We start from the raw sequence: 17,297 nt of genomic DNA, 5'->3' as shown, positions 1-17,297 counted from the left end.
AAATCTTTTTAGTTTCAAAGGATGCTGATAAGAAGACTGGCGAGAATGAATTTCAGTGGAAATGAGATGGGGGGAGGAAACGGAGGCCAGCACCAAACCAACAGAAGAAATAAGAGGAGACCCACAGGAGCCAAGGATTAAAATCAGATACAGAAGCCCCATGTGTGAAGAGTAAAACCCATCATCAGAGTGTGGGGTCACTGGGGGAGAGTGGTTTCTACCTAACTGGGAAGGCCCAGGTTCAGTTCCCACTCAGCCACGAAAGCTCACTGGGTGACCTTCAGCCAGTCACTGTCTTTCAGCCACAAGGATGTCATGAAGATAAAATGAAGGAGGGGAGGACCAGGCGCACTACCCCAAGCAAGGACAAAAACGTAGTTGATAGACACTTTTCTTACAAATGTAACTTAGAGAGGTCTCTAGAAGGTTTTACCAGGCAAAATATGTTGGTCTAAATTCAGCATTTGGTCAGATTTCCTAGCAAAAATGGATACCCATACAGATTCCATCCAATTTCATCCTCTCTTGTCATTTAAAACATTGAAGCAGCCAGAAATCAAGAATTTTTAAAAGCCGATAAATGCTTCGCATTTGAAGTTGCTTGGGAAAAATGTCAACGCCATCAGTTCAGGAGGATGACTGTTGTGTTGACTGAAACAAGAATGAAATAGACACTTGCCATGTTTCTTGTCAATGATTTCCACCTTCCCCAAAATCTGGTTTTTACAGCTTATTCCCTACTCTTTGAATCTAAAACACTTTTAGTTTTCAGCAGGGCTTTTTTTCAGCTGGAACATGGTGGAACGGAGTTCCGGAACCTCTTGAAAATGGTCACATGGCTGGTGGCCCCATCCCCTGATCTCCAGACAGAGGGGAGTTTAGATTGCCTTCTTCACCATGGCATGGAGAGCAATCTAAACTGCCCTCTGTTTGGAGATCAGGGGGCGGGGCCACCAGCCATGTGACCATTTTCTCCAAGGGCAACCCACTGAGTTCCACCACCTCTTTTCCCAGAAAAAAAGCCCTGGTTTTCAGCATAACTAGTCCAATTGACACCAAAATATACCAGTGCAGAAAACCTACCATACACTTCATATTTATATTAGATTTGCCAAGACCAAAGCAAAACCCCTTTATCCATTTGAGTAAACCAGAAAGGCAAATGGTAACATTAAGTGGTGGTCTTCCTATCCAAGGAATGTACACTTCAGTTACAAATGATGATTGACTTTTTACAAATTCACTTTCTAAATATTGTCGAAGGCTTTCATGGCTGGAGAACGATGGTTGTTGTGGATTTTCCAGGTTGTATCACCATGGTCTTGGCATTGTAGTTCCTGACATTTCTCCAGCAGCTGTGACTGCATCTTTAGAGGTGTAGCACCAAAAGACAGAGATCTCTCAGTGTGAGACACTTTCGGTGCTACACCTCTGAAGATGCCAGTCACAGCTGCTGGAGAAAAGTCAAGAACTACAATGCCAAGACCACGGCGATACAGCCTGGAAAATCCACAACAACCATCACTTTCTAAACTTTAATACTTTTGATTCTGGTGTTCTGCTCACACCAAAAGAAGAACCCAAAGACTGAGGAAAGAAAGAAGGGCGTTAAGTTAACAAAGGTCATCTCCACACGTTATTAGAGGTACGGTTTGCCCTCGGAACTGTGGCAAGTGGCAACTTTCCCCCAAGCATCCATGTTATCATTTGCTAAACGTATGCATATTCTTTTGTTCCCGTGTCTTCTGTGTCTTTACTGGGACTGCACTTGCTCTGGTGTTTTCTTTTGTTGGGGTTTACGGTGCAGTTTTTTTGCATTTTTCTGGCATATGAAGGGTTAAAGCACTTCTAAAGAAACCTCCTACTCCTTTCAATCTCCGCCCAGTTCTCCCCCCCCTCCCCGCTCCTTCCCTTCCTCCTTCACATTTCCATTCAGTTGTGGAAGCCTGCTTGCAACAAAAGCTGCAAGCAATTGCACATGTGCAAAGTAAAAAAAATAAAAATAAAAAGGAGGTGGGCACTTTTAGGCTATGATGATGGAAGTGCCCAACCTCCCCTCCAAAACCGGATTTGTTTTGGACTGTGGAGGATGAGTTTTTGGAGTGACTCAGCAAAACACAGACCTATGTTCTGCTGAGTCACTCGGGAACGAGTGGCTGTGCAGAAACTGTATGGCACATTCTGTCTGTTTGGACTATACTTCAGTGCTAACGCAAATGCCAGTTTTATCCCCTGTGATGGAGGCTAATTACTGATCATAGTCCCAGTGTTGGCTTCTCACATTCAAGTCTGTTCAAAAATTCTTTGAGAAGACTGTTTGGCACAAAATCTAGGGCAGTGATCTTTAAAACGCATAAACTTGGAAGCACATACATTTGAGGATCCTCTTGATTGTGTTCCACAAATTGATTAGTTCCACAAATTATGAGCAGTCGCAGTATTTGATACCAAAATACCCTTTTTTTGTTTTCATATGTTACCAATAAAACTGTTTTTGTTTCTGTTGTTTACAATTTGTTTTACACCATCTATAAGCAATTTATGGGGGGAGGGATTTGCATAAATTTAACAGGAAAACTCGATGCTAAAGTAAAAACTCACAGGTTCAATTTGTATAAGAGAGAAGCAAAATCAAAATACATGGCTTAGATGCATGACAGCAGGGTAGCAAAATTCAATAGCCTACCTCCTCTTAGATACTTGTAGTTCAATGCCAATTTCTCGTACTAACTTAGTGGCAAAGCAGCAGATCCTCGGCCTAATTTTTCTAGTTAGATTACACACAAACTCACACACACACTACCACACTCCGTAATCCTCTATGCTGGCAAAAGCAACATCCAGGCCACAGAATTCTCTAGGTCATTTCCCCCACCCCACAAAAAACAAATGAGATCAAAGGGTCCCTGGTAGTCTGTGGAAATACAATTGCTTCCAAATCCCGCTGTGGAGTTCCAGGCTTGAATGAATGGGTCAGTGCAGTTTTATTGTGGAGAAGCTACTGCTAATGAAAGGAACAATGGGAAGATTAGTGCTCCCAACCATGTAGTAGCAACACCACTTTGGGTTTAATTGTGGCGAACAAAGCAAATAAGAAGGAAGGGCAACCAAGTGACAAACGCAGTTAGGAAAGGGAGGATATGGACGGCGTTAGTCCACAAGACGCTTCCTATTACAGCCCAGCTTTCGGGCAAAGTGTACAATTGCAGAATCTAGATCAAGACTGATGTTTTCAAACGTCGGTGGTAGTTCTTAATCAATAGCAATGAATGCCAGTAAAAATGCTATTGGTTAGGTTTTTTTCCTGGCTACGTAACTATTAGCATGGATCCAACAAGCCTCCTCCTTAAAGAACGTTTCCATTGGAGGAAGTCTCCATAGGTTGGAGGAAGGCTCCAAGCTTGGCTCACTGATGTGGAGTGATAGGATAGTGGAAGGATCCACATCAATTTTTTTTTTTTGACATTTGGAGCATAATCAATTTTTTCACATATCTATTCCAAAATTGTGTGCACACATAGGATTACCCTGAGAGCTACATACCTCAGATCACTGACCTATCCAGAAATCGTGTGTGTGTGTTATGTGTGGTCAATAACTTCCAGCTTATGGTGACCCCATGAATGAAAGACCTCCAAAACATCCTGTCAAATACAAACTTACTCAGAACTTGCAAACTGAAGGACGTGGCTTCCTTTATCGAGTCAAATCATCTCATTTGGGGTCTTCCTCTTTTCCTACTGCCTTCAACTTCTCCTAGCATTAATTCTTTTTGCAGAAACCCAACAATAACTTGCAGCGCCACCTTACAAATTATTAACTTACTAACATGAAGTAGAGTTGGACAAATGTCTTTTACCTGAGGGAAAAAATACCGGATATTTTTGATGCATTTTTTCCCTCCTTTTTATGATACAATGAAAACGCATCACTTTGACTTAAATATGGACATTCTCATCTACATTTCAAAACTCAATCTCAAAAAACTATTTCAAAACCAGAACAGTCTTCCCTAAACCACAGAATGTTTAAATTTACTTTCCTGCCAGCATTGCCCAACTGGAATTCAATTCTGAGCAGAATTATATCATGATGCATCTTAGCTTCCCACCTCTGCTCTACTGGCTGGTGGGGGGGAAATGATGGGAAATAGTAGGAGGGGGAGGTTGGCAGAGGCCCAACACACTGACATCATTCCCCATGTGCCCAGAAGTGCCAATAAGTGACATCAGTGCATCGCCAGTGTCGTCAGGAATGCTCTGATATTAGGCTAAAACTCTATGGTTTGCCCATATACCAGAGTATCCTCAGTGTCCCCTGGTGATTTGCTAACATCACTTCTGGGAGTACAGGGAGTAGAGTGACATTAGTGCATGACAGGAAATGACATCATCAGTTCCCCCCATCCCATGACCCAGTAATTCCCCACCCACTCCCTGCTAGTTGCCATGGTAGAACCTAGCCAATCTACATGTTTTGTTGCATGTAATTAATATAGTAAGCATCCTTCACTTTAACAAGATCTTCATTTTAAAACTTCTGTCAACTATGAATCTGATCCTAAGCAATTAAACTTGGCTTCTGTGGATTTCAAACTTTTAAAATACGTACTAACCCATTGTCAATCTTATGCGAGCAACTATATGGTCTAGGATTGGTTAAACTCGCATGCAAAATCACATGCACAGAAGATATGTCAGACAACAACAACAATAACAACAACAACAGAGCAAAACCTTCCACAGAGCTCCATTTTGACCCCACCCCAATGAACACTGGGCATCTTGTATCATAAAGCATTCCTTAGGAAGCCCATCTCTCTCTGTATTACAGCCTTGCTCTGAAAACGTGATTCACGTGAGCAAGTGGTGCAGTAATAGTGGAAGTGAGAATGAAAGCTATTCATACATCCAGGAAAGATCTGGAACAATTAAGCCACGGCTGCCTGTATTGACCGTGAAGGCTTGATGCGGAAAGGAAATTCCCATGGATTAACTGTGCACATCTGCCACCAGAATTATTTTCATTAGACCTGTCTTCGAGAGCCGTAGCCTAAAGACTACCACTGGCTTGGCAAAGAACTATGTCAGTTAAAGCTTTCCTGTTCAAAAAGATTACATTGGTGAGAGGGGTGTGGGGAGAAGAAGGGAGGAAGGAAGCTGTTGGGTCAAATAGGATTTAATGTTGCTGGAGCCAGATAACTGTGTCAAAATAGTAAATCTCGCCAAAGTCTAGGCCAGACCACATATTCCTTTAAAGAAGACACTTACCAAACCTACACATGTAGATATCGCTACTGAAGAGGAGCTATAGTTCCTTATAAATCCCTGATAGAAACACGGTTCAACTTGCTGTTCTTGAAAATCTGCGATGCCGTCTTTCCCAAGTACCTGGACAGTAAAACTGTAGCTAAAAAGGTCCGAAGGTTTGAGGTCCAAATGCAGTTCCTGTCCAAATGCTGAAAACCGGTAGTGCAAGGAACTCTTAGAGCTTGGGGACGATCTTTTCCTCCTGGCGCTGTGCAAAATGTCGTGCGAGATGTATGATCCACTGGAGTCCACCTCAACAGGAATGACAAAGGTATAATCTGAAAAGATAAAGTGCGGTTAGCTGGAAACCTTCACCAGCCAAGCACAAGTTTGTTGTTTTGCAATTAATCTCTTTGATGGACATTTTTTTTAAAAAAGATGGCCATGCAAACTTTCAAACAGCAGAATTGGAAGCCTGCCTCTGAGACAGCTGAGGACAGATAAATATGTCTCAAGCAATTTTAGCCAGTCCCACGTAAATCACAAGAGTTATAAAACAGGGCTTGTTTCCTCTCTGCCCTCTGATGGTTGCCGCTAGGCAGGCAGTGTGAAGTAGCTGTGAATTTTCCCACAGTCACTCTGCTGAAGATATTTGTCATCACCAGGAACTCTGTTCTGTTTCATCCCTCCCTTCTGTTAAAAGAGGATTAAAGGAAAGGTGGGTTTTCCACCTTCTTTATGTCTCCCTGTCTCTGAAAGCAGAGCAAAAAACAAACATGCAGCCATCAGTGCAAGAACTTACTGCTTGTTCAGAAAGATTAAACCATTAAATTATTAGTGTCTCAAAGGACTCAGACTTTACCTCCTGCCTATGGTGGTTTTCAAGCTGTCACTGACTTCTGTGGTTGGGAGATAACCTGTTCCCCACAAGCTCGGATTCTAGCACTCATTCATTGGTTAGTAGGGTAAAATCTTGTTCCCAAAAGCCCAAAGAAGCCAAGAAATAAGATGGAGAGCAAATCCACCTGGCCACCAGTCATTTGCTTACTAATACTACATTGATTGGAGGGTGCATTGTACTGAAACTCTGCAGAAACTTTACAGAACAATCCTAGAGTTATACTCTTCTAAGCCCAATGATTTGAATGGCATAACTCGGCTTAGGATTGCTCTCAAAGAGTCTCTCTACACGAGACACTCAGTGCATGTTTGTTAAGTGTAAGGAGACACAATGTTAGCCAGGAAGCATAGTTTAAAAAGACAGAGCCGGCAGAGATCACACCTTAGAGGGTTTGTTAATTTCATCTTTGCTTCCCAGAAGGCTCTGTCAATTTCACCTCTCCAGTCTAAAACTCTGTAGGATCACAACCACCGGACAGAAAGGAATGAAAATGAGGTGGAGCTGCTTTCCAGAGCTGGGCTTGGACCTGGAGAGATTATAATGGGCAAAAGTTTCCCTTCTGGCCTTTCACAGCCCCTTCACAAAGTTCCAATGTATAGCAAAGCCTTTGGCCTGCCGCCAGCTCTGTCTTTTTAAACTACCCTTCCTGGCTAACATTGCATCTCCCAACACATGTTCTTCATGTGTCAGATGTCTCATGTAGAAAGACTCGTAAGTCAGATCTGGTCAGTGCCTGGATTGGAGATCTGTTCTGGGGATCCCCCATAAGCAGCCTTGAGATCTATGAAGGAAGAATGTGTATTGGCCAGAGCATTTAAGGGCAACAGTATACACATGCAATGTTTATCTTGGTTAAAAAGTTTTACCCATAGGACAAATCAAGCCAGAAGAACTAATTGGAACATCATTTCTCTCCACAGGCATCTTTAAGACACATGTTCAGAGAAAACAATCTGAGATATGAATCTTTCCAGTGAGGCAGCCGTCTTAACACACACAAGGTTTCTGGAGATCAGTGCTGAAACAACTCCTCGCATGGTAAAACTGACTTTATTGTTTTGAGCTGCATGGAGGGGAAAGCAGGGGCTGTGTGTTGGCTTGAATCCATTTTTCTGCTGGTGAAAAAGAAAAAAGGGATTCCCTTGGACCACCCCGAAAGGCTGTGATGGAGATCATGGAACTTGCATGGACAAAATTCATATGGGTTGTGTGGGCTGTAGTAAAGAGGAAGATTTTTAATTATTTCCGTCATTAACACCCTGCGTTTCTCCCCAGTGAGAACCCAAAGCAGTTTCCATCATTTTCCTCTCCTCTATTTTATCTTCATAACAACCTTGTAAGGTCGAGCAAGAATTGGGTGAGATTGAGTGGAAAAACTGGCTAGATCCAACTGTGTGTGACTGAATTTTCTCATATTTAAAAAAACAAACAAACCTATGGTTCAAAATTCAGAGAGAAGTCTATCCTTGACTTCTTCCAGACATAGGCAGGCAGATAGACATGTGTGGTAAAAAGAAATCATGCAATTTGCTAAGGCACAAGCAGCGCACAGAAATCTAGGAAGTTTTATGTGGCCAGTCTAGGAAGTTTTTTGTGTTGCACAGGATTCTCAAGAGAATCCTAAAGAGAAGGACCTTATCATGACTTGGTGATTTAGTAGATTTCCTAATACGACATTTGTATCAATCATTCTGCCTGCTGCTGATGCCTTTTAAAATTACTTGGAAATCCAGAACATGGAAGCAATTCTTTTATTTCTGTCCAAGGGAACCATGGCCAGGTTATGTGCTGGAAGGGCTAGAAGGAAGGTGCAGATCTTAAGTCAAACATCTTCAACCTGGCCTATATGAGAATTAGAATATTTTCTGTGCCGCCTAAGATTTCCAGGAAGAGAGAAGAATGGGTAAACCCCAGGCAGGGGGTTGAATGAATGAGGAAAATAACTTGATAAAAGCTAAGATAATCCAGCGGTCAGTTGGGCCCAGGGTCTCTGCCCTTTCATTAATGTCGAACAGGAGCTTTCGAACTGCATAAACTTGTAATCACATACATTTGTTGAGGAAGCTCTTGAGTTGGGATCCACAGATCGCAAGCAGCCAAATTGTGTGTTCAGCATCAGGACAGAATTTTGCCTGTGAGGTCATGCTGGAGCACTTCAAGGCCAGAAGAAAGCCTTTCCCCCTCTGCACATGGGGACAGAGGGCCAAGCTACAAGTGACGAATGACACTTGAACAGCAAGTGGATTGAGTGGAGGGCAAGTGAACAGGGAGAAATACACTTGCTGTTCAAGTGTCATTTGTCACTTGTAGCTTGGCCCAGAGTCTCATCTCTGTCACACTGAGTATGGTATAATTATTAGAACACCCAATTAGAGTCAGAGAGGCCACACTGTGCCACGGAAGCCTGCCGGGTGACCTTGGGCCTGTCTCAGCATAACAAGGTGTTTGTTGCGAGGACAAAATAGTGAGAGAATGATGTAAGCTGCTTTGGGTCCCCAACAGGGAGAAAAGAAAGGCATAAGCATCTAAAGAAATAAATACACTAGAGAATGCCCCTGAGACCTGCAAGACAAAGAAGCAGTGGTTAATAGAACCAATAGAACGAGTGGTTAATAACAACCAATAGAACGACTGCTTGCAATTTTGAATGACTGCTTCGGAAATATCTAATTGTGGTGTGATCTTAAAAGTTTGATGGAATCTTCAAAGCTAATATATATATATATAACCTTCTACATTGCCACCTAGAGGACAATTCCGTGACCCTACATGATTTATTTGTCAATGACTTCATCCAGAACTAGGTTGAGTTCCCAGATGTCCGTCACTTTGTGAAACATCTGTCTTGAAAAGGTCCACCATGCTGCATGATTTTATTTCTAGAAGACCACAGACCTATCTGATTCCAAAATGGTAGAACTGCATCTTTCTACACTGTGCACCCTGCCAGCTAAGATTCTTTTCTCTAAGCTCCCATGTGAAGAGGGTGGTAGCCAGAGACAGGGCCGAATAAGAATGCCCTCTCCATTGAGGCTGACCTGGCACCAACTTCACTTTCCTGTTGGTGCGAGGTCAAAACATTTCTCTTTACCCAGGCTTTTAACTAAGGGGTTCCATCTAAGGGGTTCCATCTTTTTAACCTGTTTTAACCTCCTAGGCTGAAAACTCGTTTATCCATATCATTTCAGACTGCTGTGTTTTATTTTAGGTGTTTTTATGCCTTGGCTTGCTTTTATGGGCATGTTTTATTGACTTGTGTTTATTTCATTGGTTTGTATTGTCTTTGAGTTTATCATTTTCGTTGTGAGCTGCCTGCAGCCAGTGTGCAGAGATGACATACAAATTGTCTAAACTAATAACAGGTTTATTTTATTATTTATACCCAACTTTTCTCCACAATCGGGATCTAACATGGCTCACAACACCATTCCCCTCTCCTCTGTTTTATTATCACCACAACAACCCTGTGAGGTAGGTTAGGCTGAAAGAGAGTGACTGGCCCAAGCTCACCCCGTCAGCTTCCATGGCACAGAGTCTCTCTACCCAAGACATCTTACACAGGGATGCTCAAGGGATATAACGTTAGCTGGGAAGCATAGTTTTAAAAGACAGAGCTGGTAGAGATTGCTCCTCAGAGTGTTTGTTAATTTCATCTTATGGCAGGGAAGATGAAATTGACAGAGCCTTCCAGGAGGGGGAAATGAAATTAACAAACCCTCTGATGAGCGATCTCCACCGGCTCTGTTTTTTTAAACTATGCTTCCTGGCTAACATTACATCTCCTTACACTTGAGCAACCTGGTGTAAGATGTCTTGTGTACAGAGACTCACAGTTGGGATTTAAACCTGGATCTGGGAGACCCAGAACCTAACACAGCACTTTAACCTGTACAATGTGCTGACTCATGGTTGCATCCAAACAGCTTTTCTACTGGTGAAAAAAAAAGATGATGGTTCCTCTTGGACCATCCCAAAATGCTATCCTGGGGTCCATGGAACCTGCTTGGACCAAAGCCATGTAGAACAAAGGCTGTAGTAATAAGAGGAATTGTGTGAGACTGGGTGAGAAAGCTGGCTTGATCCAACACGTTAATTCCACAGTGCCCATAACATTTTTTTAAAAAAATTATCTTGCAAACCCATAGACTATGTCAGTGTGGAAACGTTCTACCCTCTCTGAGCGAAAATTACGTTTACAGTGAATATACCGGTATTATACCAGTGAGAGACAGATGTGCATTCCTACATACTCATGTATCCCAATCGGCAAGCAGTTCCCTGTCATGTGTACATGGACATTTAAAATCACACATTGATCATTTACAATGTATGTGTTGGTTCTGGGAATCGGCCCCAGGACACTGGGCAGGCTGTTTGCATCTTACTGATTAAACTATAAGCTGGAGAAAAGGTTCAACTTTCAACATGGACTTTGAACACTAACAGTACTATCTCCTTGGTGCAAAGTCTGACGTCGGTGTCAAACCTCTCTCTCTCTCCCACATAGATGCAGAAGGGACCTCTAAGCTCTGGAAACCTCAGAGGCAGCGAGGGGCACACAACACCCCTCCAAAACCAGAGTTTAGAAAAAGCATAAGCTGCTTTTCTGCTGAATAAGATCAACCTTCCAGACAGGTCTCAAGGCAGTGACACAAATTAGAAGCCCTTTCTGTGTGGGAGCAGCCATGCAGGGACAGACACATACATGTTCTGAGTACAAGAGCAAAGTATCTAGTGGCATATTAACATAATTTACTATGGCATAAGTTTTTGCAAGGCTGAAGCCCATTTCCTCTGATGCGCCAACTGTAACCTTCAGCATATAGGACAAACAGTGCAATCCCAAGCAGAGTTACTCAAGTCTAAGCCCATTGATTACAGTGGGCTTACACTGGAGTAACTCTGCTTAGAATTGCACCGTAAAGCATACATTGATCCATAGTGCATGCTTATTTGGAGTTATGCAGAAGTCAATAGCCTTTGAGTGGGCTGACTCTGCGTTATCTATTAATTATTTTATACCCCGCTCTTTTCCTCAATGGGAATTGGAAGCTTCTTACAACAACATGATCTCCTCCATCAATTTATCCTGCGAGGTTAGACTGAGAAGAAGGGAGTGGCTCCAGGTCAGACAGCAAGTTTCCATGGCAGGGTGGAGATTCGAATTTGGGACTCCCAGATCCTAGTCTACTATTTTAACCATAACACCATGCTGGCTCTCAAATCCTAAACTATAAATATGGTGCCTTCCAATCTGAACACAAATGAAGCTGCCTTATGTTATCAGACCATCGGCCTATTAAGGTCAGTAGTATCTACTCTGACTGGCAGTGGGTCTCCAGGGTCTCCAGCTTGAGGTCTTTCACGTTACCTTATCCTTTTAACTGGAGGTGCTAAGAAAGAACTCAGAGAGATGCCTTGGTAGGGACAGAGACTATAGACTGTGCTATTGGCACTGGCTGCTGCTGTAGATACACTCCTACTGGGGAATTTCCACATTGCTAATACATGTCACGTTACTTAAAGTCTCTCTACATGAGATATCTTATACAAGGACGCTCAAGGGTAGGGAGACACAATGTTAGCTGGGAAGTGTAGTTTAAAAAGACAGAGCCAAAGGCTCAGTCAATTTCACCTCTCTACATAGAGCTGAAAGAGATCACTCTTCAGAGGGTTTGTTAATTTCATCTTTGCCTCCCTAAAGGGAAAGTGAAATTGACAGAGCCTTCTCCTGGTAAAGATGAAAATAACAAATTTCACTACACTACTAGTGAAACTGAGAGCCAGTTTGGTGTAGTGGTTAAGAGCGCGGGACTCTAATCTGGAGAACCGGGTTTGATTCCCCACTCCTCCACTTGAAGCCAGCTGGGTGACCTTGGGTCAGTCACAGCTTCTAGCTCTCTCAGCCCCACCCACCTTACAGGGTGTTTTGTTGTGGGGATAATAATAACATACTTTGTAAACCACTCTGAGTGGGTGTTAAGTTATCCTGAAGGGCAGTATATAAATCGAATGTTGTTGTTATAATCCTCTGAAGACTGATCTCTGCCAGCTCTGTGTAAAGGTGAAATTTAAACTATACTTCCCAGCTAACACTGCATCTCCCTACACTTGAGTGTCTTTGTGTAAGATGTCTCATGCAGAGAGACACTGTGTTACAGTTTGTATCAGAAAAGTTTCATCTCTGTGTTTCAGCTTTAACTTGTTTTTAAATTTTCTGTTACCATGCCGTATTGTATCTGTTTGTTGAATGTCCTAACTGTCGCTCATACTGTATTTTGCTCGGTGAATGTCCTAGCTGTTGATTATACTGTATTCACTTGCATGGTGCAATCTGCCTTTGGTCTCAGTGAGAAAAAAGGACTATAAATAAATAAACAAACAAACAAAATTGTGGAAATTAAACCTAGGACCTTCTGCAAGCCAAGCAGATGCTCGATTACGGAGCCACACCTCACCCCCTACTTTATTTTATTATTGTTATTTTTTTATTTATAGTTTGCTGAGACCCAAGGCAGATTACACAGTGTAAGTGAAATGCAATATAATCAACAGCTGGGGCATTCACTGAGCAAAATATAACAATGAACAACAGTTGGGACGTTCACTGAAACAGATACAATAGGGTATAGCAGCAGAAAATTGGAAAACAAGCATAACGCTGAGCAGAGAGATGAAACCTTTATGAAGCAAAGCATAACTAATTTACATGGTACGTTTGGCAACATGGAAACTCCCCAATAAGAGCATATCTACATCAGCAATCAGTACACAATAGCAGAGTCTATAGTCCCTGTTCCCTCCAATGTATCTCTCTGAGTTCTTTCTTATGACACAGTCCTATAATCTGGGTAGAAAGCCCTCCCAAATAATTCAGTTTTGCATCATTTACAGAAAGCCAAGAGAGGGGGAGCTTTCCTGACCTTCTCAGGCAGGTCATTCCACAGGCTTGAAAGGAGCTAGTGTGGTTGCTACTAGCAGGTTAGGACCACAGAGACCTAGTTTCAAGTCCCTGCTAAGCTAAGAGGCTTCCTGGATGGGTCAGGCACTCTCTCGCAGCCTGTTCTTCTTCTCAAGGTTATTATGAAGGTAATATCAGGGAGACAAGGACCATATGGATTTCTGAGAGGTTTGAGAGCACCAGCACCAGCTTGAGCTGGGACCAGAGCATGCTTGGGGAAGGGGGTTTAACCTTCCACCCTGTACCATTTCCCTGATCTGAAAGGTCCCCTGGAAACCACTCTTTGCCTTGCTTGGGAATCTTAACCGCACAGAGATACAGCCCATCAGGGCAGTGTTAAGTTTCCCCAGTGAGATAAACAGCAACTCTCAGGGGGTGTTTGAGGTTGGGGGAAAGGTGGAGGAGGGAGGTGTAAACCATGCCTGAGGACTGTTCTGCTCACACAGCTCTCAGCCTTCATCTGTTGACTAATTTATCCAGGGACAGAATTGGGGAAAATATAGCAGGCAGATGGGCTCATTGAGAACTAAACTACAAGAGACAAATTATATGAGGACGCTCACTTGAAGGGAGTCGCAATATTAGCTGGGAAGCTGAGTTTTAAAAGAGATCAGAAGGCTCTGTCAATTTCCCCTCTCTGCAGAGCCAGTAAGGATTGCTTCTCAGATGGTTTGTTTATTTCCTCTTAGCCTCTTTGAAGGGGAGGTGAAACTGACAGAGGCAAAAGAGGTGAAACTTTCCAGAGGCAAAGAGGAAATTAGCAAAACCTCTGTGGAGCAATCTTTGCTGGCTCTGTAGAGAGGGGAAATTGACAAAACCTTCCGATCTCTTTTAAAACTCAGCTTCCCGGCTAACATTGCAACTCCTTTCATGTGCGTGTCCTCATGTAATTCGTCTCTTGTCGCTTAGCTCTGAGTCCATGGATGAGCTTGGGTTGGTCACACTTTCTTATGAGGATAATCTTGGAGTGGGGAGGGAATTACGTGTACTTATTTCAGTTCCTCCGAGGAAGGCTGGAACAGAAATATAAGAAGGATACATCCGTGGCCTTTGGCGGAGAAGCTGTCTAGTTCACCTTCCTTTCTTTAGCTCGGTGGATGGGATAAAAAGAACGAGAACTGTCTTCTGTTTAAAATGTAGTGATAGCCCTCATCTTACAAGAGCCTGCATCATGAGCAGCATCTTTCAGCTGCTAAAGCAGCCAACAATAAGTTGTCTTTGCTGCAGAGGGGAAATAATACATCAAGCGCCTTTCACTTTCCTCCAGTGGTGTTAATCAGCGGCAGAAGTTCAAGACGCTCAGCAGGCTGGTCGCCAAAAAATGCAAGCAGCTGCGAGAAAGAGGGAATTCCCCAATGCACAGGCACACCGTGCGCCAGGGTTTGCTTGCCCCAATCCCTGTGCGTACTGTACATGTTCATACTCTGAGCAAGCGTATCATGCATGTGCCTTCCTGTCCTACAGACACAAGCACTGATACGTATCGTGCAAAATATTATGTAAAGGTAGAATGTAGCTAGTCGTTTTTTAAAGTTCTCTTCAATGCACTTTATACTACAGAGGCATAGCCTCATTTTTCCCAAGAATTCTTTTGAACATTAATTCTTAGTTTTGGAATGTAAAATCTGCCTCCAATCCATTCATTCCTTCTCCCGTTGTCTTTGAAATCTAGCAATCCTTAACATGTCTGCTCACACATGTTTTCTGAGCCTGCTTCATTCATCGGGAGGGGGATGAACGGGAGGGGGGGCTGTAAATACTTTTGAAGTATAGAGATTCTTAAAGATGCTTCCACATTATTTTTAAATTGAAGCTGGGGGGGGGGTTGGAAAGATTACTAACCCACTCTGATTTCCTCTGTGTTCCCCCCAGGTAAGTGTGATGCAGAAGCATTGGTTTTGCCTGGGTGTCTCTGTTTCTATTTCCTCTTGGATCCATAATATATTCACAAGGAAACAAATCAAATTGATCTCCAGTGCAATCCTAAACAGAGTTTTGCTCTTCTAAGTCCAGTGGCTTCAACGGACTTCTAAACAGAGTCACGCCCTTATAACTGTAGCACCTTAAAGATTAACGAGATTTCCAGGGTAGACTCAAAGCTCCTTTCTTCAGATGCATTTAGAAGTGGAACACAGTCCATGCTACTGGACTCAAACTTTGTTCTTCTACTGCAGACCGACTCCGCTATCCTCCTGAAACTACCCTTATAACTAGACTATTCAAGTCACATTTTGAAGGCACCCCAGTCTTACACACCTTTCCACCTGAATGTGGAAACAAACAGAACTTGCTTCCAGTTATCGAGATCAGGGTGCAAGTCTGCAATCATACTAATCCCAGAGTAGTCAAACAGTCCTTAAGAATGTAAGAATCATCTCACCGGGTCAGACCAAAGGTACGGCCAGCTCAGCAGTCTCTGCTCAACAGCAACCTGTGCACTGAAGGGAGAAACTCCCAGACTGAATGATCTAAGCAATCACTGGCTGATTCCACACACACTGGATAATGCACTTTCAATGCACTTTATCAATCGTTTGAGTTGGTGTGCGGAACAAAAAAATCCATTCCAAATGATCTATAAAGAGGATTGGAAGTGCATTATCCAACGTGTGCGGAATCAGCCACAGGTATACTCTAAATATATAAGAGCAAGATCAGGGTCCAGTAACACCTTATAGACAAACTAGATTTCCAGGGTATGAGCTACTGGACCCGAATCTTGCTCTTCTACTACAGCCCAACATGGCAGCCCACCTGAAACTCTTGAATATATGTTTCAGGTAAATATTCCAGCTCTCAACCATTTCTTTATTTCATTTACACCTTGCTTTTCTCCCAGTGGGGACCTAAACGGACTTACATCATTCTCTTCCCCTCCATTTTATCTTCACAACAACCTTGTGAGACAGGTCAGGCAGAGAATATGTGAGTGGTCCAAGGTCACCCAGCAAGCATCCATGGCAGAATGGGGATTCGAAGCTCAGTCTCCCAGAACCTAGTCCTACACTCTAACCAGTATGCAACACGGTCTCTTATTGATAAATCTGTTTGTTCCCGGGGCTGTTCTTTTGCAAAGTTCAACTGACCGTGACAACATGAGCCAATTTTGTTTGCATCAGTTTTAGAGAAACAGCATGCAATACAACTGTTGCACACCTAACCGGAACATTCCCATTTTACAGATGAGACATTGCATGGTAGCAACTTGCTCAGAAGTCTTGTCTGGGGAACCCAGCGCCAGCACTTTAATAGTAAGAAACTGCAAATAAGGCAGACCATTGGTCTCTGGAGATCAGTTTCATTTACTCTGTATGGCAGTGGTTGCCCATGATCTAAGGTAAAGGTGTGCCACTTCACCTGATCCATCTCACCAGAGATGCTGGGGCTGAACAAAGCAGAGACTGGACTGCTGATCCACAACCCCTTACAGCGTTTCTCTCTCCACTGAAGCAACCTGTTTCTCACACACGTTTTCAAAACGACACCAGCAGGTTAGTCGTTTGCATGCAACTGTTGTTTAGAACAAAAAGGCACCCACCATGGTTGAATCCACTGATGCCGCTGCTGTCACCAGTGAAGGCGGAGGCAAACGACACCCAGGAGAGGCAGCACAGTTGGAGAGTCTGAAATGAAAGGGCAAATAGAAAGAAAAGGAAGGGGGCACGGCAGAGGGGAGAGGAACGGGGGTCTGGATTCGCCGGCTCCTCCTTTGCGCTCCGACCTACCTTCGCGAGGCTGCCCAGCCAGAAGAGGGTGAGCGAGGGCATGGAGGTGCAGTTGCCAACCGCGACGGGCAAAGTCCACAGGAAAAGCAGGAGGCAGTCCATGGCCCGCTCCGGGGCACATCTGGGGATATTGGCAGGGGGAGGGAGGGGGTTACCTGCCTCCGCCGCTGCCGCCACCGGACGCGCGCAGCGGGAGCGCGGGTCCCCGCCACATGTTCACAGGGCTGCGGGCGGCCGGGCAGGGCATCGCCGCGCTGCGCCGCCCACAGCGGGCATCGGCGCGGGGCAGCCCATGGAGAGGCGAGGCGAGGCGAGGAGCGCCGCCGGGATCCCTCCCTCCCTCCCTCCCCGCCTCCTCCGTGGCCAGCGCGCAGTTTTTGAAACTCGGTGCGCTCCGAGGTGCCCGGGGAGGGGGAGAGGGCGGGGAGAGGGGGCAGGGGAGGGGCTGCCTGCGGGGAGGG

The 17,297-nt window shown here is 44.0% G+C and overlaps 1 protein-coding gene across 1 annotated transcript in view; it reads right to left on the bottom strand.

Moving 5' to 3' along the window:
* Positions 1-17,092, bottom strand: part of ADAMTS18 (ADAM metallopeptidase with thrombospondin type 1 motif 18) — a 136,671-nt gene extending 119,579 nt beyond the window's left edge. The window contains exons 1-3 of the mRNA XM_055000730.1: positions 16,837-17,092; positions 16,650-16,734; positions 5,271-5,587 (exon numbers count right to left, since the gene is read on the bottom strand). Of these exons, the coding sequence (XP_054856705.1) occupies positions 5,271-5,587; positions 16,650-16,734; positions 16,837-16,938 (504 nt within the window). The 5' untranslated portion in view covers positions 16,939-17,092. The remainder of the gene's footprint in view (positions 1-5,270; positions 5,588-16,649; positions 16,735-16,836) is intronic.
* Positions 17,093-17,297: the final 205 nt, after the last annotated feature.

The sequence above is a fragment of the Eublepharis macularius genome, chromosome 16 (assembly GCF_028583425.1).
Source record: "Eublepharis macularius isolate TG4126 chromosome 16, MPM_Emac_v1.0, whole genome shotgun sequence".
In the NCBI taxonomy this organism is placed as follows: Eukaryota; Metazoa; Chordata; class Lepidosauria; order Squamata; family Eublepharidae; genus Eublepharis; species Eublepharis macularius.
Note: the sequence above shows the minus strand (reverse complement) of the source record. Positions and strands in the feature narration are given on the sequence as shown.